Source organism: Sphaerodactylus townsendi, linkage group LG13, assembly GCF_021028975.2.
Source record: "Sphaerodactylus townsendi isolate TG3544 linkage group LG13, MPM_Stown_v2.3, whole genome shotgun sequence".
NCBI classification, from domain to species: Eukaryota; Metazoa; Chordata; class Lepidosauria; order Squamata; family Sphaerodactylidae; genus Sphaerodactylus; species Sphaerodactylus townsendi.
In genome coordinates this window covers 24,480,304-24,505,347 of record NC_059437.1, presented here as the reverse complement: position 1 = coordinate 24,505,347, position 25,044 = coordinate 24,480,304, and the positions used below count along the sequence as shown (strand labels likewise).

The 25,044-nt window shown below is 40.7% G+C and overlaps 2 protein-coding genes across 12 annotated transcripts in view; both read left to right on the top strand.

Moving 5' to 3' along the window:
• Positions 1-11,623, top strand: part of MTM1 (myotubularin 1) — a 45,260-nt gene extending 33,637 nt beyond the window's left edge. For 3 of the 4 annotated variants that reach the window (XM_048514441.1, XM_048514443.1, XM_048514444.1), the window contains exons 12-15: positions 2,338-2,430; positions 2,839-2,952; positions 5,125-5,301; positions 8,933-11,623. In XM_048514441.1, coding sequence (XP_048370398.1) covers positions 2,338-2,430; positions 2,839-2,952; positions 5,125-5,301; positions 8,933-9,097 — 549 coding nt within the window. In that variant the 3' untranslated portion in view covers positions 9,098-11,623. The remainder of the gene's footprint in view (positions 1-2,337; positions 2,431-2,838; positions 2,953-5,124; positions 5,302-8,932) is intronic. The other variant, XM_048514445.1, reaches the window with a different exon arrangement.
• A 2,658-nt stretch (positions 11,624-14,281) lies between these two features.
• The window catches only part of MTMR1 (myotubularin related protein 1), a 46,468-nt gene continuing 35,705 nt past the window's right edge, over positions 14,282-25,044 (top strand). For 2 of the 8 annotated variants that reach the window (XM_048513942.1, XM_048513938.1), the window contains exons 1-4: positions 14,282-14,559; positions 18,105-18,125; positions 18,630-18,735; positions 21,476-21,499. In XM_048513942.1, coding sequence (XP_048369899.1) covers positions 14,381-14,559; positions 18,105-18,125; positions 18,630-18,735; positions 21,476-21,499 — 330 coding nt within the window. In that variant the 5' untranslated portion in view covers positions 14,282-14,380. The remainder of the gene's footprint in view (positions 14,560-18,104; positions 18,126-18,629; positions 18,736-21,475; positions 21,500-25,044) is intronic. The other 6 variants (XM_048513943.1, XM_048513939.1, XM_048513944.1 and 3 more) reach the window with 3 other exon arrangements.

The following is a 25,044-nucleotide window of genomic DNA, read 5'->3' as shown; positions in this document are numbered from 1 at the left end:
GGATTTCTGGCTAATTTGTACTTGGATCTTGGTTAATTCTGCTGCTTTTGGCCACTCCGCTTTTCTTCCAGTGGATCTCTTTTGGTGCTGTGTTGTTGGTACTTTGTTTTTAGATATCTGGATTTTATTTTTTGAAATTTGGATTTTTGGATATTTGGACCCAGATTTGGACTTGGATTTCAACAGACTGTCTGTGTTAGGCAATTACATTATATGATACATTTTCCCGCCTGAGTCTTTTTTCTTTTTATTATATGTACTTTTGTTTTTCAATTTTTGTTCCTGATTGCACCCCCCCCCCCTTCTTTGGTGATATCTGGATTTTAAAGGACTGGGTTTTGTTTTGTTTGTTTTTTCTCTTTTTCTTTTACCCCTAAAAAGTAGATAATTGAGTTCAAAATTAGTGCAAACTTAGTAGATAAATAATTTTTAACTCAGTTTGTGGTTGTTGTGTACTGATAAATACTAACAAAAATTAACAAGTTAACAATTTGGTTATATCTGGTCCTTGATCTCCTGCACCGGTAATATAGATTAATACTTATTAACACTGATCTACTAATATATAACAAAATTTGAGTCCAATAGTGTCATAGAAACCAACAAAATTTTACAGGCTATAATCTTTTGTGAATCAAAGCTTACTTTGTAAGACAAGAAAGAATGAAAAAGATCCATCAACCCTTACATCCAGATCAGAAGGTGGGGGTTGTTACCAAGAAGGACCTGTTAGTGCTTCTGCTGGACTCCAGTTTTGTTCTGCTACTACAGGCTAACAGGCCTATCCACCTGAAATGATGTTATGAGGACCCTAGTAGCACTATAAACGTGTATTGTGCAGCAAGATTATTATTTTAGTTGAGTTGCAGTGCTATTTTGAGGCTTGTGTTCTACATTCTTTTTTGCATTTACAATGTCCAATTGTGAATTCCGATCAGCTATTCGTGTGTTAAATGTATTTGTTGACTTCCTCGTGTTGCATTGGGTAGGCTGAAATTGCTTTGAGACTTGGAAGGCTTCAGAATATATATATATATATTGGTATTCTTTCCTTCAGGAATGTCTTGGTGGTGACATTTTGCAGTTCCTTTTGATGTGGCATTTCTGTGTTGATAACATAGCCCCAGAAAAAGCATTAGCCTCCTGCTGCTCATTCTTACATTTTAAGACTCTTGTGTCTATTTCAAGCTTTAAAGTATTAAAACAATAAAAGGTATTGTAAACTACTAAAAGGATTAAGACCGCATTTGCCAGAGTCAGACTGTTCTATTACCATTGTTGATTTAACACTGATCTAAAGAATAGTGTTTTGTGTCTAGCTATCATGTACATAAACATGATTTATCTGTGCTAGTTTCCCATTAGACCATTAAAGCAAACTTGGACTGTCAAAGCTAACTGTGTTCTTGAGCAGATTTTCCCAGACCAAAAAGACATGGCTTTTAAATCCTTGCCTTAAGCAAAACCATATTGCTGCATAGAAGCATAACTCTGGAAATTTGGCAGCTAACTGCTGCTTGAATAATAAACTTACATGCCCTTTAAAAACAGCTCCAAGTCCATTTTAAAACCCATTTGTTCCTTTTAGTTTCAAGTTGTCCAGGCAATGGGGCTGCCTTAGAATAAAGGAGCCCTCCAGTTTAGTAAAGGTTGACATTACAGGATGATGCTTAATTGTTAATGAGAACGTTTTATTTTGGTAGATGGTGAATGTGATAGTGTGCTTGCAAGAATTATAGTTGATACTTCACTCAGTGTTAATGCTTTCTCTGAAACTGATAATGCTTATGAAATGCATTTTCTTAAATACAGTGGGCTTACCATTTTCTTTATAAAATGTCTTTGGGCGTTAAATGAGGAAAAGCTGTAGAGCACATGATCCAGCCAAAGGAGAGCAGCAGTGTAACTCTTTTCCCTTGAACACAGTTGGACTTAAAAATCCAGCATCTCTTAACTGGGGTAAATGAAGTTTCTAAATGGATCACAGTGAAGTAGCTGCAAAGTCCTATTGATTGATTCCACTGGTGAGGGAAATGCTGCTCAGATCGTACACAATAGACCATCTCTCACTTCAGTGAGGCACAAGGCTTCATCTTGCACTGTGCATTCCCTACGAATTCATTAAGGAAAACCCAGTCTTGCCTTTGGCCTCCTGCCATCATTCAGTTTACAGAAAATTCAAAGTAATAATCAAGAATTCATTATTTCTTACATCTATGCCATATCTGCTCTGTGTAAGGGGGCTTAAAAGTTATCCTTACCATCCAGTGGAAAGATCAGTTATTACCAGTGACAGAGTTAATTGATGCAAGTGGGGTTTTCCTGATTTCTTTTCAGAGAATTGGCCATGGAGACAAAAATCATGCTGATGCTGACAGATCACCCATTTTCCTCCAATTTATTGACTGTGTCTGGCAGATGTCTAAGCAAGTAAGTTGTCTTCCCAGAATACAGTGTCTGATATCGGTTACAAAAGAGTAATTTTGTTTACTTCATTCTGGGTAGGTCTCTGTAAATTGTTTGGGAATTGTCTTAAATAATTTACTAACTCTGCAAAAAGCTATAAATCTCTGCTGTACAACCTGAAGTTGTCTTGCATGATCAAGCAACTAGCAGAGGGTTGATCAAGCCATTTGAATACTCTAGTTAATGCTGACCAGTAAAGCCAACTGTTGGTGCTAAATAACTGTTTCATGTACTCGTGTACAAGTTTTAATGTACTTGTATTTATAGTTTTTCTACTTGTATTTATAGCCCTTCTGCAAAGTACAAAGGGCACTTTTATTAGATGAGTATGTTTAAATGAATTTTATTGGTTTGAACTTTTTCTTCCCATAGTTTCCGACAGCTTTTGAATTCAATGAGCAATTTTTGATTACTATTCTGGATCACTTGTACAGCTGCCGCTTTGGTACATTCTTGTATAGCTGTGATTCTGTGAGAGAAAGAGAGGTACGTGCGAGATTGTGTCATGAGAGCTGCATGTCTTTAATCAGTATATCTAATTATCAAATGACAAAACTTGTGGATACTTAAATTTGGAGACTAGAGCCATGGACAGACAAGATAAATCTTTCCATAACCCTAAGAAAAGCCCAAGTTTCAAGAAATATGTGAAATCTAAAGTTAGGTATATTTTGACCTTTGAAGGGAGGATTCATCAGGACCAGGCCTGGCAGCAGTTACTGGGTAATTGACTACCATCCAACTTGCATGATTCACCCAGACTAGGCTGCTTACTTCTGTTCAACAGCAGCCACCCCATAAAAGCAAGTGTGGTGTAGTAGTTAAGACATTTGGACTACTAGAATTTGGGAGACCTTGGTTTGAATCCCCAATTTGCCTTGGAAATTCACTGGGTGGTTTTGGGCCAGTAACATATTCTCCGCTTGACTTCCCCGTGGAGTTGTTGTGGAGTAATGATGTGTTGCTTTGATCCCCTCCCCCCATTGTGGAGAAAGATGGGATACAAAGGAAGTAAATAATAACTACAGCTTGAAGATTGTGGGGGAAGGGGGCAGACAAAAGGTTGACTGGTAGTAAGTGGGAAGGAAAAAAACAAAAAAAGGTGAGGATATGGAGAAGGAAAAGAGGAAATAGTGTGGGAAGGGGGTTTATGTAGAAAGATTCTCTACCGTACAACTAGGCCCTGCCCAGTAGTCAGCACTGTGTAAAGTTTTCACATGGAGAAGGGAGAAGGTAAAGCTTAAAGCCAGGAAGAAAAAGATTCGCTGGTGGGTGGAAAGAGAGAAGAAAGCAGGAGAAGGGGAGAGGCTATAGGGCAGGGGTCTCTAACCTTTTTAGCCCACAGGCCTGTTTGGAATTCTGACACAGCATGGTCAGCACAGGCACTGCTGCAAGAGGCTGAAACAGCCACAAAATGGCCACCACAGCTTACCTTCAGTCACACATTGAAGACCTTTGTGTGATAAGCAGCCTTTTAAAAAATCTCCACAATCAATCAATTGAATCTCCAGTGGCCAGTCAGAAGCCCTGCTGAGCAAAAGCCAATCTGTCTCCACCTCGTTTCTAAAAACACTTCTTTCAGTGTCTATGGGTACCTTTGGGCCCATGGGCACCATGTTGGGGACTCCTGCTATAATAGGGGCTTTCAGGGAAGGGAAGCAGGGAATAGTGGGAGAGGGAAAATATTCTCATGCTTGTTTTACAATGAAACAAAACATTCCACATGGGTGTATTTGGGTAGCAGAGTTTGGGTGAAACGATAACGGAATATTTGTTAGAAGGAGTTTGCTACTTGTGTGCAACTGAAAATCTTTTAAAGGGCTTCCACTGGAAGAAATTACCTTATGGATTATCCAGCCCTTCCTCCAAGCAAGAGTATACATGGTTCCCCCCCTTCCTGTTTTATCCTTCTAACAAGCCTGTTCATCTCTGTGGTCTTATGGGACTGCGCATATGCAGGCCTGCCGCAGAGAAGAATTATCAAGCTTTTCTTCAGGCATGCCTGTAGCAACAGAGTGCTCCCTCCCCCTCGGAGCCACAGGCAAGAAGATTTCCTACCAAAATGGTCATGAGGCTGGAGGGGCAAGCAGGCTTGCACATGCACAGTCCCATGTGTGCCTGCACAGAAAACCACTTGATGAACAACAGTTACAGGTAGGTGCAACATTGTTTTTTTCCTAGCTTCGGTTAAGAGAATGCATGAAGGTCCCATTTTGCTCTTTATTAAAGTGTAAGGTTTGTGTCTCACCTTTTAATTTTGCTAGATAGTGGCTATTTGGGATACCTGCACAGAAGTTAAATTTACAAAAAATTGGAAGCCTTCCAACCAAATGTGTCAGGAGGACATGGTCCCTGTGATGCACCCAATATGTGCAATTCCTGTAGTGTGTGAATTGCTTAATACATGGATTTTCCATGTGTGTATGGAGGCAGAAGCCTATAGAGAAATCCCTGTTTCATCCAATTGACAGTAAACAGCGATTGTATGTGTTAGGTCCATGACAGGGCCTGTGTGCTTCTGATATGCATGTTGGCAGGCTTCCAGTTTGCATGAATGTAGCGGCTGTACAACCTTGAAGTGTACAAGCTACCAAGACAAACTGTAATATTATATATGAAAATTAGAAATTAATGTTGATTCTTTATTTTGCTTTGCAGAAGTTGAGTGAAAAAACTGTATCTCTGTGGTCCCTGATAAACAGTGCAAAATCAAAGTATACCAATCCCTTTTATACTAAAGAACTGAATCGTGCTCTTTATCCAGTTGCAAGTATGCGCCATTTGGAACTCTGGGTCAATTATTATATTCGATGGAATCCGAGGATTAGACAACAAGTAAGCAAGTTTATAAGGAAAGGGGGAGTATTAGAAGGCTAAACTTTTTTTGCATGTAACTTTATAGAGTTGTAAACTGTTTCTGTATAACCAAAGACAAATTTACATAGATAAAGGCAACTTAGAAAAATAGAAAATACATCAGACCAATGAAAAAATAACATTTGGAATATCATGAGCAGCCACAGGCCAGGTGGCTAGCTGCAGTGCCATAGCTCCACTACCTCGCCACTCCTAAAGAGGGTACCACCAAGAAGCCCCATTGCCCCAAATCCGCATTATCCTGCCGGTTGAGGTCCTGTAAGTTGGGACTCCCAGCTACTGGCATAACACAGCGACTGACCAGGGGGGAAGCCGACTGGGCTGCTCTGCTGACCACGCCTATTGCCCATCCTTGCTATGCCAGTGCTGGTGATGGCCCGTGATGATGCTGCGGCATCCAACACTACACTCCAGTGCCATCCAACTATTAACCAGGACCAGTCCTGCTTACCTTCTGAGATCTGATGAGATCAGACTAGCCTGTGCCATTCAGGTCAGGGCAAGAAGTAAAAGGGTGTTTTTTTTTCATAATTTAAAACAAGAAGTCTTAACTAGTAAATTGAACAGCCTGTCTAAAAGTAAAAAATGTCATTGTCCTCCAAAAAAGGCCCAAGAATTGCTGGTAGCCTTCTGCACCAAATTATAAAAGCCCAGAGTATTCTGCTCATCGAAATACAGGACAACCATTGCCATTTTCTTGCTAGACCCCTGCCGCCAAGCAGTGCCATCCACACATGATGTTGGGTTTCCGCAGATTGGCCTAACATTGTGTAAACTTCAGTTCTGTCACAAGCAGAAAGCAAGAACTTAAAGTTTATTACAGAGCAGGCAACTGAAATGGGTAAGGCCTGCTGCAGGCTATGGTGAAGCCTTTGGAACACAACCTCCAAGTAGCAAATGAAAGATTTGAAGATGCTGCTTCCTCTGACCTGTTCTGCCTTATTTAACTAGGCCGGCTTCTCCTTTTTACCTAGTTCTGTATACATGAGCTGTGTTTGCCAAGGGAACATGCAAAGTGGGGAGGGGAGGGTACGAGCTGGAGGAATTAAACCATGAATCACTGCTGGTTTCTCCATAGTTCTTGTCAACTATGATTATTGTTCTGCTTGCCTGCTACAGAAGGCTTTATTGCCTTTTGTGACTTATAATAAAGTGCATTGGAGCAGTCAAATGGGTGCGTTTATCCTAACTCTGGCATTACCTGGAAGCTGCACTTTGGATATTTTTTCCATTAATGAATATATACAAACAAGCTGTGGGTTACTCTCCAGGCATAGTTGTATGCTACATCTGACTATCCTGCAACTTTACCGTAAAAGTATAGTATCCTCTGCAAATTGAAATTCCAGCCAGTTCTGAGTAACAAAATGTCGCTGCTTGAGATGAGGTGTAATCCCAAACACAGCCTGTGTTGTGCCTGCATTAAGATTCGGAGATACCTTTGCTGTTATTAAAGACCCAGTCAAAGACCACGTTAAATGGCTGCATGGTCATACACTAACAACCAGCTGTAGATGAATATTTCTCAGAGGACTTGTCCACTGACTAAGGGGGTCTGTTTCAATCTACATAGTGCTTTGTATTTTAAGATGGCACTATTTGCAAGTAATTTATCTGGTGTCCACTTACAATCATGTATGTGAGATCCCTGGCTCAGAACTGTGGGAGTCTATGAGCAGCACCTTAGAGAGACTTTGGATATTATGCTAATACAAGAAATGCATACATGTAAGTCATTTGTGTGTTTGCCTCAAATGTCTGTGATGGGAAGGTGCTTCTCCTTTCACCATGAGATGAGTTAATTTGTTTCTATATCTGTTGTTTGCATCTTCCTGTATGTGGAGATATATAACTTCTCCAGCTTTCAGTGTGAATGAGAAGAAAGCCAATTAATATATGAGTTTCTTTCCCAACTGTGTCTCTGCTTTGGAGGAATATCCAAAGCTGGACATAGGCAAACTTGTGTCACAGAAATGTGCTTAGGAGCAGAGTTTTTAGAACTATAGTTGAACGCCACCCACGCCTTTTTTTTTTTTTTTTGCTTCTTCACTGTGGTTTCCTTGAGATTGCTTTGGGAGCTCTCCATTTTTCTGTTGCTGGTTAGCTATTCTCAAAGCTGATTCACTGAGCAGAAAAATATGGTACACACTTGGTGCTGCTTATCCTTGAGATTTGGAGGAACAGCTGGGATTGAAAAGAGAAGAGAGCGCCTCTGTTTGACAAACAGTCTTTATCAGTGAGCCACTAGAAAGGAGCAGCAGTCTTAAGACAGCACTTTCCTGTAGTTGCTCCAATATTATTTACAGTGCTTTGTGGACTGGAAGAAAGCCAGATAAGTGTTCTACATATCTTTCAGAGTTGTGGCCTCAGTAAATCTTGTGTGTTTATTTAAAAGATATTTCTGAGAATATGGAGTGTATTTTCAAAATGTGAAAGTACAAATTAATTTACTGAAAAAAATAGTTAAGCTTTTATTTGTTTTAGCTACAGGCCATAGCAAAGAGACACAACCATAATTCAAAAACAGGGGAAAAGAAGCCATTTATGGCAGATGGCATAGTGGGACTCCCCAGTTGTAGCTGTCATAGAGATGGATTGTTTGTCTAGCTGCAGTTGTTTTGACTTTGGCTTGGTGATGAGAAGGCTGAGAGAGTGGGGACAGAGATGAGGCACAGTGGGGTTATGTCTGCCTTCCAGGACACTCTGGCACAAAAGGTATCAACAAAATGGAGGGCTTTGTGTTACCCAAGGTGGAGACACCATCTCTCAATAATATGGGAAAATTAGCTTTAGAGCAGACTGCTTTAAAATGTTGCAAGAGGCTTGGGTAAGGAATCTCACACTTTGAGAACGGTCACATAGGAAGGCGGTTAGCCCTGGAGCTATATATTTAAACAGCTCATGCTGTTCCAAAGTGGAAAAGGTTTCTAGATATGATCATATACAGTGTAACAATTATAACAAATTGTCAAAAATTATAGGTGAACTCCAGTTTCACTGGTGCAAAGACTTGCTCAATGGACGTAATCTTTAAAATACTGAGGGTGTATATATTATTAGGCTGTTTTTAAATGAACTATCGGTCTCAGAAAATGAGTGACTTGCATGATTCCTAAAGATCAAGACCAGCAATTTGATGTTTCAGTTCTTATTCTAATTTGTGGCAGGATAGGACCATTGTTTTATGTGTGAAATGGGCTGTGGTAAAAATAGCAACATTTCTGTATCTTTGAAAAGAGTTTTCAGTTGGTGTGACTTCAGCTTACTGAAACTTCCTGGAAGAACTAGTTGTTGTGGGTTTTCTGGGCTGTGTGGCTGTGGTCTGGTAGATCTTGTTCCGGATGTGTCGCCTGCATCTGTGGCTGGCATCTTCAGAGGTGTATCACAGAGAGGAGTCTGTTACACACTGTGTCCAGTGTAACTTCAGCTTACTGAAACTTTGTGGAAGAAATTTTCATCCAAAAATCAGTTTGTGCATAAACTGACTTGCATATGGAGGTTTCCATTATCCTGAAATTCAGATGTAAAGTCTTGGTATATGGCTGTCAACACTTGTTTTTTTTAACAACAACTTTTGTACTTTGTCTAGCAGCAGAATCCTGTGGAGCAGCGCTACATGGAGCTACTGGCATTGCGTGATGATTACATGAGACGGCTAGAAGAACTGCAAATAACAAACAATCCAAAAATTTCCAATTCATCTTCCTCATCCTCTTCCTCTCAGATGATGCCCCACGTGCAAACTCACTTTTGAGGGAGAATCGGTTGGCTTTGTGTGTGTGTGTGTGTCCTCATAAGTGGTGCTTATTCTGCTGTAACGGACAAGAGAAAACATTGATGCCTTATGTATAGCTTCTTCCTGAACTCTCGGTCCCTAGAAGAGAGGGTTTGTACACAAGTGGGCTTTTCAAATGGATTTATGTGCCTTTCAAAACGTATGACCTGGGAACATTATCTAACTAGCAGTCAGAATATTTTTAAAAGCTGCGTATTCCCCTCCCCCTTATACTCTGTGCAGAATCCAAATCTATTTAGCTAAATCGTTTCCATTAATAAGTATCACCACCCAAGAGGAGCATGAATTCATTCTCCTCTAGGGACACTTTCCTGCTCAGACTTAAAATGCACGTTTCAGATACTGAGTGAAGTGCCATTGATGCTGTTGGGGGCTTTGCACAACCACTTGCGCACATCTTTGGAGCATCATCGTCCTAGAGAAATTTGAAGAAGAAAGTGAACTGCAAAGTTACCTTGTGTTCACAAAACATAATTTTGAGGAGCAATTACTGTGTGAATTCTAGTTTCTTGCAGTTATTGCAGTGCTGGCAATAAGCTCTCACAGCAGAAATTTCCTGAAAATGTGTGCCTATTCAGAACAGTAGCCTTATTTCCAAAGTAGATTAACATTTGAGATGAGACATAGTGGCCTCTGTGTATGTGTGTGTACCCTCATCCCTTAACAGAGTAGTATTTTATGAAGTATATTAAATTTATTTACAGAAAATAAGTAAGCGCACTGAAAGAGAAATTTTGTAGCTCTTTAGTTTGCTGTCTTCATGAAAGTCTCCTGTCAAATTTTATAATTTGTTCCTTTCAGGAATCTTTTACAAATGTTATAAGCACTTGAGAAGCCAGCACAGACCTTACAACTTGATATTTTAATTTGTGGTTTGCTTAGGACAGAGTTGGCCAACCTGTGATGCGCCAGATGTTCATGGGCTGCAATTCCCATGAGCCCCTGCCAGCATGGCCAATTGGCCATGCTGGCAGGGGCTGATGGAAATTGTAGTCCATGAACATCTGGAGCGCCATAGGTTGGCCACCCCTGGCTTAGCATTTAAAATTTTAAACGGTATTTGGTCCATTCAGAACATCATGAAGCATAGGATTTACAAAGGATTGTTCATAGCTAATGTGATTTATTTTTAAAGTATTTGACTCCTTTAGGGTATTTGCCATTTGTAAATTATTGTACATGTAACCTACAAAATATATGGTGGTGCAAGGATATTATAGGATGTGTAAATTAAATATAAATGTATTAAATATACAGCCTTTTTTGTAAAGTGTAAATATTTTGGGTTTGAAGTTAGTCAGTCCATAAAATGCTATAAATTTCTTAATTTTAGAGGGCATTGGAATATTTTAGAAATAGTATTTTTTCATTGCAAGAAAAATGGAGCACATTAATACAGTAAATGGTATATTAAGAAATTTGCACTACCTTCTTCAGGAATAGACTGAAGTAGTTACTAGTAACAAGTTCAGCTTGCTAATGCATGATTTGATTTTCACTTGGTATTTGTCCTCTAAATTTCATTCTCTGGTAACTTACCTCTTCTGTATCTCAGTGCACATATAGATGGTTTGTTCCTAATAGAGACAAATCTAAAACATTAAATAAGTAACTTGAATGACAAGGACATTCACATTTAACTCATCAGCTGGTTTTAATTCTGCAGCTGAGAATCTATGCAGACTCTTATATTGTTTGCTTGCAGTTTTCAATATGCTATTACTTATCACAACCTGGGCAGCCCAATTCACAGCCCCAGGCAGCCAGGGATGCTCGGGCTTCTGTGCCATCTCCAGAGGGCTTTCTGGCAGTGTGGTGAGACAAAAAAACCCAAAACCTGCCACTGGAAAACCCTCCATAGGGCTTGATGGACTTATGCCATGCAAAAGGGTGGCATAAGTCTGAGCCCTGGACCATGGGGTGACTGCCCACAAAGCCAGGGTGAATGCCTCTGGCTGTGCTGATAGGGCCCACAGCAGTGCAGCACTGACATGATGCTTAGCATCCCAGAGGGCCATGGCCCCCACCCGGCGGTGTGTTTGCCCCTCTGCCAGGGTAAGTACCCTGGGGAGGGGAAATCTGCCAGCATAGGCCTCTGCCACCTCCACAAGTCAATTTGCTCCTCCCCCCAGACCGGGCCTTAAAGCATTTTGTTGGTTATATACCTACAAGAAATGTGTGTGCATTTTGTCTTTGCATTCTGCCATGTATGGACAAGTTGATATTTTGCTTGCTTTTTCTAAGTAAAACACTACGTGCTCAACTGAGATGCATGTGGAGTGCATGTGGAGAAATATTGTAAAACGAGTTGAATTCATTTGCCTTCTCATTAGCTGTCACCACTGCAGGTGATGCTGCATTTTGATTTTTGTATAGTTAATATTATTTGGGAAAGTATAACTTGATGAGAGTTCACTTGTATGTGTGTGTGTTTTTTTAATACCTGCTTAAGTCATGAAATAATAAAAAAATCCACTCCTCCTCTATGCCTATCTTTCTGGGTAACTACAGACTGAATGGAACATTATAGCTGTGTTTTAAAGAAAAGACTGCTGTCTTTTAATTGTGTAATTTGGAGATGATCCAGTTTATAGTTGTGCCCTTTGTGGAGAAACTTTCTAAAGTAGTACACTTCACAAGTGAAATGGCTCAGGGTGTGGTTGTTTTTACCTTGTATACCTATTAGTTTTCTTCCAATATGCTTGACTGCATAATTTACTAAAATGTTTAAATTAGGGAGGTAACAGAGGTTGCTCAGACTAAAAGTTCACACTTTTAGGAAAGAGGCTGTGTACACCATTTGTTTGTTTGCAACCAGTATCATGGGATAGTTATTAGCAGGTGTCCACAACGTGGCAAACACTAAAACAATTAAAAACACAGTTAAATTATATATCAGTTAAAAGCACAACCCCAGAAGGAGGCCTAATAACATATTGGAGGTATGTCAGAGGAAACAAAGTTTTCACCTGCTGGTGGAAGACGCTGATAGAGGGAATGGAGGATGGAATTCCACATTTTTGTGCCATGATGGGAAAGGATCTTTCTCAGGTTGCCACTCATCTAGCTTCAGATGGTGGGGGCAACAAAAACATCACCTCCAAGGATGAGCAGGTAGGTTCATCTGGGAGAAGGCAGTCCTCAAGGTATGTTGTTGTCAGGCTATACGGGCCTTTAAAGGTCAATAGTAGCACCCAGAATTTATTAAAGCAAGTTGGAACCTAATGTTGGTGGAGCAAGACTGGCATGATACTGTTTCCTACCATCCACTCCAGGCAATATTCTGGCCATAGCATGCTAAACCAACTGTAACTTCTGGTCAGTTTTCATGCAGCACCACATGAAACATATTGCAGTAACCTAATGTAGATCATTGGTTTTATTATTTAATGTAAATAAAATTGTTTTTTTATTAAAGAATCCTCCTTTTGGATGCATACCTTGACATGGTAAAGGGAATTGTATGTGTCAGTGAAGCTGGAAGCAATAACGGCTCTAAGCTCTGTCCAAAGGCTTAACTCCTAGCAAAGTCAATCAAGGCAGAATGGTTACATCTGAGAACCAGACTAAGTTGTGCCCACACCCTTCGGAATCCCTGAAGGCTAGCTACTGGACAGCTGCAGTAGTGGAAGATTACATCGGCAGAAGATTTTTCATAGACAATGGCCATGCCGCTAAAGCTAATGCTGTTTAGCACTGCACAGAAGAAGGCAATGATAAAGCATTTCTGGTCATTCTTTGCCTTGAAAACCCTCTGATGAGACAATCCAAAATGAAAAAAATATGTAGTGCTGGAAGATGGTACCCCCAAGTCAGATGGTATTCAGTCAGCTTCTGAGAAGGAATGGAGGACAAGGACAAGTAGCACTATTCTTAACAATGTGACTGGACTAAAGCTGAAAGGACATTCAGTTGATGTGAATGGATGCCTATGAATTTAACCATCATTTCAAGTTTGTGCCCCAACTACATATACTGATGAGCAAGAATGTGAAAACTTTTTATGCAAGTGTCCAGGAAAAAGTGATTGCACACCTAAACAAATTGTTCTGATAATCATAAGTGACTGGAATGCAAAATCAGGAAACAAAGCAAAATCAAATATCGTTGATAGATTTGTCGGAGAACAAGGGTTCTGCCATGCCCCATGATCGAAACAAAAAGCCTGCTTTTTTGGAGAAAAAATGCACAGATTATTACTATTAGCATGGCAAAACTTCATGGATAGTCTGTGGCAGTAGGGTTTGTAGTGCAAGGAATGTGGTATTTCCAAGTCGATGTGGCGAGAGCAAATTCAGTTCTGGTTATAAAAAACCTGAATCCCACCCAGAGCGCTGTGTTCCACTGGTGATACACATAACACCAATTGAAAACCACGGTACTACACTCCACTGATTTGTTATCACAGCTGTAGAAACAGCAAACACAACACTATCACCAGAATGTTTATGGATACTGAGTCTTTGAAGCTGAAATGGAAACTGAGTTGTCATTTCTGTTATCTGCTTATTCAGTTGTTAAAAGAATGGGATATAAAGTGTTTGAAGTGCCCATGCTTTTGAATATGAAAGTCAATCACCCTTCTGCTTTTCATATAGTAAACTGAGTACCAATAACTGTCAACTAACTAGCCACATGGCTTTTAGTATTGTAAAGCAATTCTTTCCTGCGTGTACACTATGGTTACACTATGGCTGCCAATCTCCCAGTGGGGCCTGGAGATCTTTCATTAATACCCTCTCTCGCACTCACTTTACTGTCAGAATGCTAAACCTGGTTCAAACTCTCCGCAGCCACTAAGGTCAATTATATGTGACATGCTTTGACTCTATCCTACAGGATACAACGGCGGAAAAGGTAATCGTACCCTACAAGCTCCCTGGGGGACGGGAAAAATATCAAAGCGACAAGCAGTCAGACGCTCGCGATACACTGCCCCTGTCAATGGATGTTCCATCCCTGCTCCCAGTTCTCGAGAAACCGTGTTCGTCGTCTCTCCGACTCCCACGGTGAGAGCAAAGCAATCCTCCTACCTCACTACAAGCGCCCTGCCTTCCCCCTGGCGGTGAGGCCAGAATCGGGCCTGGCCCGCCTTTTCCCCTTAGCGCCGCCGCCACCGCGGAGGCCTCTGGGTAAGGCTTTCGCCGCCAGGTGACAGTTGGCTGCCTGGCTGTGGCCGCCTCCGCAGGCGCGAGGCCGGGGAGAGGCGCTGTGCTCGCTCTCTCGCGCGGCGCCCTAAACATGGACGGTAGGGCGGCTTCGGCGGCGGGACCGGGGCAAGCCGCCGTGGAGAGCGGAGGCGGACCTGCCCGGAGACCCACCCGCTTGGTATCGGGGGCGGCGGGGCCGGCGGCGGCGGCGGGGGGCGCGATATCGAGCGCCGCTGGGTCTCGCCAGCCCAGCGTGGAGACGTTGGACAGGTGAGGAGAAAGCAGCAGAGAGCGCGCGGGGGGACGGGGGGTGTTGGTTTCCCTCTGAAAATGGGGCGCCCTTCTCGTCAGGATATTGGGGGGAGGGGGGAGACAGCCTCCCCCGCCGAGAGTGTCTTCGGAGCCCTGGAGTTGCAACCAGCTGGTGGAGGAATGGAGACATCTGCTAGGAGGCGGAGAGGGGCCAGGACCGGGGGAGGGGGGGCGGCGGCGGCGATGGCACCCTTTCGTATGGTTGTGCGAAGATGTCTCCGGCCTGGGTTGGCGAGCGGGGGCTGGAGTCGCCTTGCGGAAGAGGGACTGGGCTGGGTTGCAGATCCCCTGAGTCAGCCGTCTCCCCTCAGATTCTCTGCTTTGGTTCCAAGAGTGAGAAACTTTGATATACAAATATGCACACAGAGATTACATGCTCCCACAGACCATATGCACACTAGAGATTACATGCTCCCCCACAGACTATATGTACACTAGAGATGACGTGCACCCCCAGGCACAGATTATGTGCACCTACCCTGAATCTCTGTATACAAATATATACACACGCATATGCGCAAAAAATTCTGCCATAACCATTTTTAAGGTGTCATAAGATTAATTTTAAGGCGTCACAATATTGTTTCATTTTTATTTTTTTACAAATTTGATTTTTTTAAATTTTTAAGGTGTCATAAGATTCTTTTGTAGGTGGCTAACCCTCTGAGACACACAGATCTATGCACTCGTGTATACAGAGAGATAATATGTACATTGATTTGCACTCATGCACATATAAACGTATGCATACATGGACACACGTTATATATGTGTGCAGATTTTGTGTGGACGTATGCACATGGGAATTGGAATGTCAATTGACTGTTTCACATCTGTCGGCCACTTGACATGAAACTTGTTGGGTGACTTCTGTCAGCGTATCTAACTTCACAGGATTGCTATGAGGAAAAAAATGGAGGAGGAACTATGTATTCTACCTTCAGAAAATGTGTAGTTAGAATGTGCTAAATAGTTTTTGTGCAAGTGTGTCTCACTTCTTTGGGTGCTTGCATAGGAAGATTTCCAGGTGGGGCTGTAACATGTATGAAATAATTGAGCATAATCTTTACTTAAAATTGTGAATAAATTTTAGGTGTTATGTTATCTGGTCTTTTACCAAAGCAACATTAAAATAACAGTTCATGGTTTTTTCAAGATTTAATAAATGTACTTCCATGAGTCAGAGCTCCCATTCAGTTCAGCAACATGGGGTAGAAGAACTTCTAGGTAGGATTGTTCCCTGTTTCAATTATAAATATAATGCTAAAATGTTATTTTAATACCAGTTTCCGGCCCTTTTTCCATTCGTTTATGCAAGAAAACATCTAGGGATCTAGCATGATTCTGTACAACATTTAGGAATATAAAATCTGTATACACTTACGTATAATGTAAGCCAATTGCATTTCGTGCATCTGTATTGTACTGTTAGCCATGAAGATATAAAGAGCATATTTAAAGAGCTTAGACACATGGTGTCTGAGAAGGTCCCCAGTGTGAATGTTTCCTTTTGTTAGGAAAGCCCCCCAAACTGGCACTTCTGAGAAAATAAAGGACCTACCTTGGAAGGCAAATGCCTTAGCAGACCTGGTGCTCGGGAGCAGCAGCAGTAGAAGGCCATTGCTTTCACATCCTGCATGTGAGCTCCCAAAGGTATCTGGTGGGCCACTGCGAGTGCTGGACTAGATGGACTCTGGTCTGATCCAGCAGGCTCTTTCTTATGTTCTTACTGTAGAAATTGAGTGTGAAGCACTTGGAATGCTAAAGTGCTATGTAAATGCAAAATTCTGGACTAAATCTACTGACTTGCTTGTGCAAAGATCATGAATCTATTCTATGCTGCCCACCCTCTCCTACCCTCCTCACTTCCACATTAATTCAAGAGGCAAGAGGGTGATTTGTCCCCTCCCCCTCTCCTCACTGAAGCACCAGCAAAGCTATTAGTCCTTATGAGTTCCTTGACCCTTCAGATCAACTTCCCTGGAATCTGAAGGGGATTTTGTGGGGGTGGAGAACATGGGGAAAATCTGTGGTCATTGTTTTGCTGATGGATTGCTGGATTCCACACATTTTTATTAGTACAGAAAGATAACATACATTAAAGTATCAAAATCTTAAATACTAGAAATAAAATAGAAGCCATGTAAAGTTGTAAAATGGAAGTTAAGTGTCTTACTTGCCATTCTTGTGACAAGTGATAGAGTTAGATCAGCTAATCTCCACTTTTGACCCTTACCAGATATGTACTGTATTGGTGTAACCAAGGGCTTAGGGCAGGTGAGGGTAGTTCATTTCCAAAGGAAATAAATACTTTGAAACATCTTGGTTCTCTTTTACTCCATACTATTTAGCATTTTTGTTGTTGGCATCAGTTGCAGCAGAAATCAGATTCTGATTTCACTTCCCATAATCTAACTTTAATGTTTTTTTCCGGAGTGTCTGAATATTCCAGAAGGAAGAGCCTTCCTAAAGGTTGAGAATGCTCCATAGGTCACCCAGTTTAAAGCAGTGGATTTGCTAGCCCTAAAATTTCTGTGATTTGTTTTTCTTGCACCCCTTTGCATATTTCCAACAGTAAGATCATTCTTACTGTCTGATTCATTGATGGGGAAGGGAGTAGTACACTCCTGTTTAACGGTGCTGGGGATCATGGGACCAGCATGGGCAAAAGCGATGTGTGAAGAGCTTGTAGTGAAGAGGGGAATTAGATGTGATTGATTGAAAAAGATGACTGGATTCAATCCACTATCTTGTTATTTTATCATTATCGGGTTTTTCAGAACATGTTTGTTTCTCCTTTTCTTCCACTCAGTGGAAAAAATAACAATGTTTGTATAATTTTTCTAAAAAATAAAGATTGTGGTATTCTCTGAATAATGTTTCCATGTGAAATATTTACCTAGCCCTGCCAAGTGAATTCACCTGTAAGGCATCCCCTCCCCATCTCAGTCCTCCCACTCTTGAGCACACTCACTTTGAAGTAGTCATTTCAATGGAATTGATTGCTAAATACAAATGCAGAATGAGTGCACAGTCCTGAAGTGATACATTGTGAGGACCTTTTTAACAGAAATCAGTGGGACATTTCCAAGTAGTGTTTAAATGCAGCTGGGTTAATCTGATGGGAAACAGTGGGTACAGCCTTGGGCCCAGTTCTGCTGGGGAAGTCAGTATATCATTTTTAATACATTAAAACAGATAAATAATAGGAATGAGATCTTGGATCCTAAGCCTTCCTTCTATTTGGGCCCCTCTTTGTCATTTATGGATGTGGTATTCAGCTGCATATCGCTTTCCTTGGATTCTTAGTTCTTTTGAGTTCCTTGGTAGATGATGGTCTTGGTTATCAACATCTTTTGGTGTTGAAGAAAACTTGACTTGCTAGAGGGCCATCACCACAGCACAGCACAAGTGGAAGCAAGGCTTTTTATCCAAGCCACAATATCTTGGTCCTTGATCTCTTATTTATTTTTATTTGGTTTTTATCCAATTCTTCTTCCCAGGAGTTCTAGGTTGCATACCCGGTAAGGCTACTGGGGCAGGTAAAACCTTGCTAACCAGCATTTGTTTTCTAATCATTCTCTAATTCCTGTTACATGTATGATTAGTTCCTTTAACATTTCTTGACAGCATCTGGGTTTTGCTTTATCAGTTATTTAGATGATATTCCTAATTGTGAAAAATAATGCTGCAGATTTGCATTTCCCTCTTCCGTTTTTTTCTGGGTGGGAGGGGTTGCCATAACAGTAGTTTGCCATGATGTCTGAATCGAGCATAATTTAATTGCCACTAATGAAATAATGGTTTGAAGTGTGTTTGAAATCATATGGTTTTGAGATTTATTTTGCAAGCTACTGTTTTCAGCATTTAGATGTCAAGGCATGTTGTGATGCGAGGAAATCTGTGCATGAAATGAGAGAAAGTAATACTCTTGACGGTTTGTTCCATTTGTTTGGAATGTGCCATTAGGGTGAGTGAAATGCCTGTGAGTCTTTAGCTACATAACATATGATGTTTTGTTCTTCCAGCCCCACAGGATCCCATGTTGAATGGTGTAAGCAACTTATCGCTGCTACAATTTCTAGTCAGATTTCAGGTTCTATGCCCACAGACAGTATATCCAGAGAGTACAGGGTAAGTTTTATTTATTCATTTAATATGGGTATTTATGGTCACACAATTCCTTATTGAAAACAAGATTCAAAAGGAACTACAGAACAGGAATGTGGTATTAAATTAAAAATGTATTGTGTCTTATGAAACTAAAAATGTATTGTGTTTTATGCAACAAAAAACAATAAAAGAAGGCTGACAGAGCATGTAGGCAGAAGAGAGAAAAATATAAATAACAACTGAATAAACTGCATAAAACAAAAGGCCATTTCAAAATAATGTAAATATATAAACTATTTAAGCTGTCACAAAGTAACAGATGACTAGCAAATTATACCAATTTTAGTTTACTAATGACCTATTTTCCAGTTTCATTATATGTTTTTCAGTCTTTAAGATTATAGCATCCCATAATCTAACTATTTTGAGCATCTTGATGTTTTTTGTAATAATGTTAATTTTAACAGTTTAAACAACTCTTTTACTTTAATCAGCCAGCTTCCAACTAATGGTCTATTATTTGACTTGAAACAAACAAACAAATCTTGTACCCATCAGTAATGCAATAATCTGGTATTGTTAAAGGACTGAGACTACACAGTTCAGTATTGTCTGCCTTGCATTGAAAACTCTCTCTCAATAGTGTAATTACCTTGTCCCAAACACTTTTGCCGTATTACAGTATCACCATGTATGAAGGAAGTCTGCTATTGATTTCCTTAAAAATAACAGTTATTACTAGGATTAGTATAGATTCTAACTGACGACAGATGCCATTAGTGCAGCATGTTGTTTCGACCCCTCTGCTGGTGTATTTGCCCTTATGCAAGTGAGGTGGGCACCTACATCAGCATGAGCTGTGCTGATTCCCCAAGTTTCCTCTGGATTGGGGTGCCCATATGCGATAGATGGCAAGAAAATAATTAATATTTGCCTTTTATTTTGCAATTCCAGAAAACTCCAAGAACCTGTTCATGTAAAGTAGCAAAATAAGTATTTTTCTTATCCCATCTTGAAGCAAGTAATTTGCCCATGCACTTCATGCTCAAGATGAGGTAGATTCTCTTCTAGAAGTAGCATACTATTTAAACTCTTGTGGATACAGGTAATTTTCCACATGTGTTTGAAGGTGAAATCGTGAAGGCACACTTGATCATAGATACAGTCAATGTAATATGTTCAGAAAAAACTGCTTTCCTGTGATGCATGACTGCAAAATGTCTATTGATCAAGCTGGCAGGCTCTGATCTGTGGCAAATTTGCCTTTACTGCATGTACTATACCTCTAGAATCTAGGTTAGAGTTTGGGATTGAATGTGCCTGGGAGTTCAGAGACAATCATCAAGAGCAGAGTGGTTTGCTTTCATAGCTGCTGTTTCTTGGCTTAGCCAGAGCAGGCCCTTTTAACGGATTGAGCCATTTGACAGGCAGCCTCTCTCTTCCCAGTTTTAGGTTAAATACTTGACAGTAAATACTTCTGCCATAAGTTTAGTAAGACTCTGTTAAGGTATATAGGCTATATGTTTCCCACTTGGGTTTTAAACAGTAATAAATAATTTACCCTGTTAGGCCGCAATGAAAAATGAATGTTCATATTCCCTACTTTCATTGTAGCTATGGCACTGTGTGCCACTTTAAGGCTGTATGTAAGGAAGCATAAGATCTTTCTTCACTAGCATAACCTTTTTGATGAGGTAAGCAGATGATCTGGTTTTTTCCCTCGCTGCCAGTACAAACATGTTACCCCTGCATATTATCTAAATCATACTCTCTTAGGCGCCATCTTTTTCTTTTGGATCTGTCTTGTCCCATGTATGGGTATGAAATATGCACTGGAATTTCAATGGCAGATTCTTTATTATAATAACTTGAACAGAAGGCTTGTTCCTTTAATTTAACATATGACCAAATAGATTAATTTTAATTTAATTATTTGATTTATAAACCCTTCTCTCCCAACCAGCAGAACTCAGAGCAATGCACAACGATATGTACAATTAGAATTATACAATTAGATATAAAAACGTTAAAACTTCAAGTCCTACAGTATGGTGCCCTTTGCTTTTTAACCCTGAGAGTGGGGTTAATAAGAAATAAACTCTTAATAAGAATATGAAACAAAAGAACATCATAAAAAGAGGAGAGGCCATGAAGTCAAGAAGCCCTGACTTACAGTTTAGAAGAGTAGCATTATTTAAAATCATACCAAAATAATTTATGATCCAGAATCAACTGAACTAATTTAAGCCCTATTTGTTTCAGTGGAACTGAGACCCTGAATTTTGGAGGGTATTGTTCACATTGAAGCAGGTGGCTGGTTTTTTTACATTGGAATATGCCAATTTCTTTTGGTTTGCAACAACCCTTTGTGCAGAAGCAATTAAAATAGTTGCATGTTGTTGTCAAAGTCCAAACCTGTGTTTTCACTGTTGCTGTTATTTTTCCTCTTAAAAATGCAGATAAATAGTAGCGCAATAATAATTACACCATAAGCTTGCAAAGTAATTAATCCTTAGCTCACTTCAGTCTTTTGATTGGCTTTATCCACCAATGAATTAATCAAGGAGTCAGGGGAATGTTAAAAGTATGAAAGAGACTCTGAAAACTCAAAAGGTCTTGATTCCCTCCACTTCAATCTTGGGAAATGTGACCCTGTAAGCAGCGTCGTGCTCATTAAAATACTTCTAGAACATGGGGTGGTACTGCCTGACAAAATTTAAATACATGATATGTTGGATAATATTTGTATTTTAACTAACAGGTATACAGGAGGCCTACTGTAAGGGTAAGACTAAATGTGGCTATTGGCAAACCAGCCTCTTACCTGTTTGTGTTTTTGTGCTGTGTTGAGAACTCAGTGTGCCTCAGTGTTCTTCTCTACTTCATTAATGGTTGCTTTAAATGAGTTGGGCCATCTTGCTATGCAATGCAACAGCTTGTTTGCCATAGAAATGTTTTATGTACATTACAACATTCTCATGAGCAATAAAAGCCAGAATATAAAAGAGCAGTATATTTAAGTTATGTTAGAAATGCTTGGTACTAACTTAAGTTTTATTATATTGATTCTGACAGAATGGGCCCTCTCAACTGATGCTTACATGCTTTGGACTGCAGAGTACTGTATTAGCAGTTTTCATGCATTCTCTGTGATAAAGATATTGGAAAGAGAAACCTAAGAAAAAAGCAATATGTCTTAGTTTGACCTCTATTCATGCATTTGCTTATGCCCACTTTACTATAATTGCCATAGAAGCTTAATGCAAAATTCAAATCTGGGCTCCAAGTTAGGTATTACTGCAGTAACCTTTATATCAGTTCTCAGTTCGTTAGAATATGTCTTCCGGTGTTCATTCTGGTTATAAAAGCTCTGCATGCAGTATTTGCTGCCTTCAGTTTCAAATCAGTAAAGATTGTGGAAGGTTGGAAGGCTGCTGAAAGCTGGTTCCAAGAACAACGGTATGCACGTGTTTTCTCCATGCTAAAATTATACTCCGTTCCCCAATATACCAAGACTGAGCTTAGAAGAAGAATGTGACTGGCTATTGGCCTAGTTGTCTGTGATAAGTGAAGTTCATCTCCAAGCAACCAGGCAGGGAGGTTGTTACAGACTCCAGATGTGACATCCCCTTCCTTTCTGCCCGTCAACATGCCACAGATTACTGAGGGGCTGCTAAGAATTTTTCTGCAAAGCTAACAAATTCTGGTATATGATGATGACCCTGGACATTTGTATAGCATTTACAGATATTCAGAGCAGTTCATATACCTTATTGTTGTAATCTTTACAACAAGCCTGTGTTGTCTCCATATTACACATGGAAGTGTGTGTGTTTTGAGGCTAAAAGAGGCATGGCAAAGCCACATAATAAGTTCAGGGTAGATGAGGTGTTCGGGTCACTCTGGTTTTACACCACAGCTACAGTTTTGTCTTCTTGTTCAATATTTTTGTCTATTCCACATGGCAAACCTACTCCTCTTGCCTCCTTCTCCTTTAATGCTTTCATTGGAAAAGGCACACCCAGTTGTAATGCTTCCAAAGGTGTGTGGAGCTCTGAACAATTTAGAGACACCTCTAATTCAGAACTAGCTTGCCTCCAGCCATTGGGCAGTGCTAGGAAACTGAGAACTGGCAAGCAAGTCCTGAGTTAAACTTTTCCATGGAAAAGGAAAACTGGTTATGACCTACGTTGGCTTCTTTGTACTAAGGGCCTTCTTTGCTAATATATAAAAGGCTCACACACAGCTTGAGGGCGGGGCTTACACAGAACAGGTTACAAAATACAAACAAAACAGCAGAATGTGGTGGTTGCTTATTCTCTCACTGCTGAATAATTACAGTCACTGTGCTATCTTCAGCTGCCTGAGGAGGAGCAGGCGTAGATGTCAGCCACTCCCCACAGGAGGGTCTTGACTGCTTGTGGCCACAACTGCGCTGTTAACTGTGATACAGATGCCCAGGAAGAAGAGCAGGTGTCCAGGAACAGGAGGAGAAGGAGGATGGAGCTGGTGATGTAAGGAGGAAGAGGAAAGACAGGAGGGGTTGCCCCCCTCAGTGGGTGCCATTAACCCTTGTGTGCCAATTTTGGGTATCTGGGACAAGGACGAGGAGGGAGATGGTGATGTGGGGCCAAGTGGGTAGAAAAGGCAGGAGGGGTTGGCCCCCTCGGTGGGCGCCGTTAACCCACCAACAGTTTTCTAGAGCCTGTTGTACTTGTTTGTATATTGGGCTTTACAGCTAGTCTTTTAATAATGATGAAGCACAAAGCATTAAACATTAGCAAATCTCAACATGGATAAGGTGAAAAGGCTTTCCAGTTTATAGAAGGGGTACTGTGATTCATCAGTGGAAGGTGCTGATGGTCATGGATCTTCCCTGCTTTTTCTTGACTCCAGCAGTTGTTACTGGTTTGTTACTGGGAAAGTTGATTCCAAGGAGTGGGACTAATAGCCAGGTAGATCATGAAGTTGCAGTGGGGAGAGGGAAGTGGGCAAAATTGCCCTTTGTGTCTCTGTCAGTGCAGGCTCAGCGTAGCTATGCTGAGAATACATCACCCCTCTGCTTCAGCTTCCCCCCACCCCACCCCCAGCCAACGTGCATTATTCCCACCTATGAACCTGGGAATCAACTGCTTAAGGGAAAGGGAAATTGAGGAAGGTCCACAGTCTTTGCTCTGGATCCAGCTTAAGATATCTTGAAGTTCTTACTGTTTTAGGACATAGTTCTTTTACAGTTTGCACAGCTTCAGCCTTCTCTTCTGCATCTCTGCTTCTGAATCCTCAAAACTGTCATTTTCTGTCTCATCTGGGAATTTCTTTCTTCTCTGGGAATATGATGAAAATGCATCTGTTCTCTTGAGCTGCATCCCTGTGTGTGTGGAAGATGTGTTTTAAAGATCAATTACTTATGAAAGTAAAAATGTGAGAAACATTTATAATCCAAAAGTTTAGCTATTGGCTTTTTTTAAGGCCAGTTGAATACTGCTTTGTTGTGTAATATGAATTATTTGGTGCAGAGGGAGAGCCATATGGAATTTCTGCAGTCTCAGTCAACAAGCTGGTCCAATAAGCCACCTTGCCAACTATGTGTTATGTTGTGTTTGTATATTGGCCAATTGGTCAGAAATGCTGCAATTCAGAGGTGCTTTATAGCTTCATGTTGAGTGTCTGGTATGCCTTCATCAAGAACAGCGGAAGTATGCTGTCTTTCAGAGAATCCTGGGGTTGAAATGAAATGGTAAGACTCCACATCACATAATTTTTCTGGATCGATATAAGCCCTTTTGAGATATCAATGTGTGTACATTATCTGGGGTAGTGAAGAGCAGTGTTGTGGTGAAAATACAAGTACACAAGAAGGCTCTCCAAAAAGCAGGATCCCCAGTTATGTGGAGAAGGCTATACAACTGCTTTTTATTACATACTAAAGGTCTTTCTTGACAGTGTGCTATATAGCTCTACTGCCACAATTTCACTCCCTTCTCTCCCACGCCTCCCATTTGGTATATACACATTGTCTGAAAAATGATGCCCCAAGAAAATTGTGCCTGTGACAAAAGATTTACAATCAGCTTTCATTTTTCAGCCTGAGCAATGTGCAGCATTGCTTTTTCTATTAATAGTTTCTCCCCGTCAACATTTGTTAACTGGCACTCACCTGGGATGGAAACAGCCTTGTGGTGGGAAGCTGTTAATCAGCTGACCTCCACCCTGCAGAATTAGCAAAAGAAATCCCTCATGTGTTCCAGTGATCTTTTACTTTGCTGCAGAGACTTTAGAGAGATTCTTCGTAAATAAAGGTGGAAATCAGATGAGCATGCAGAAGTCAAC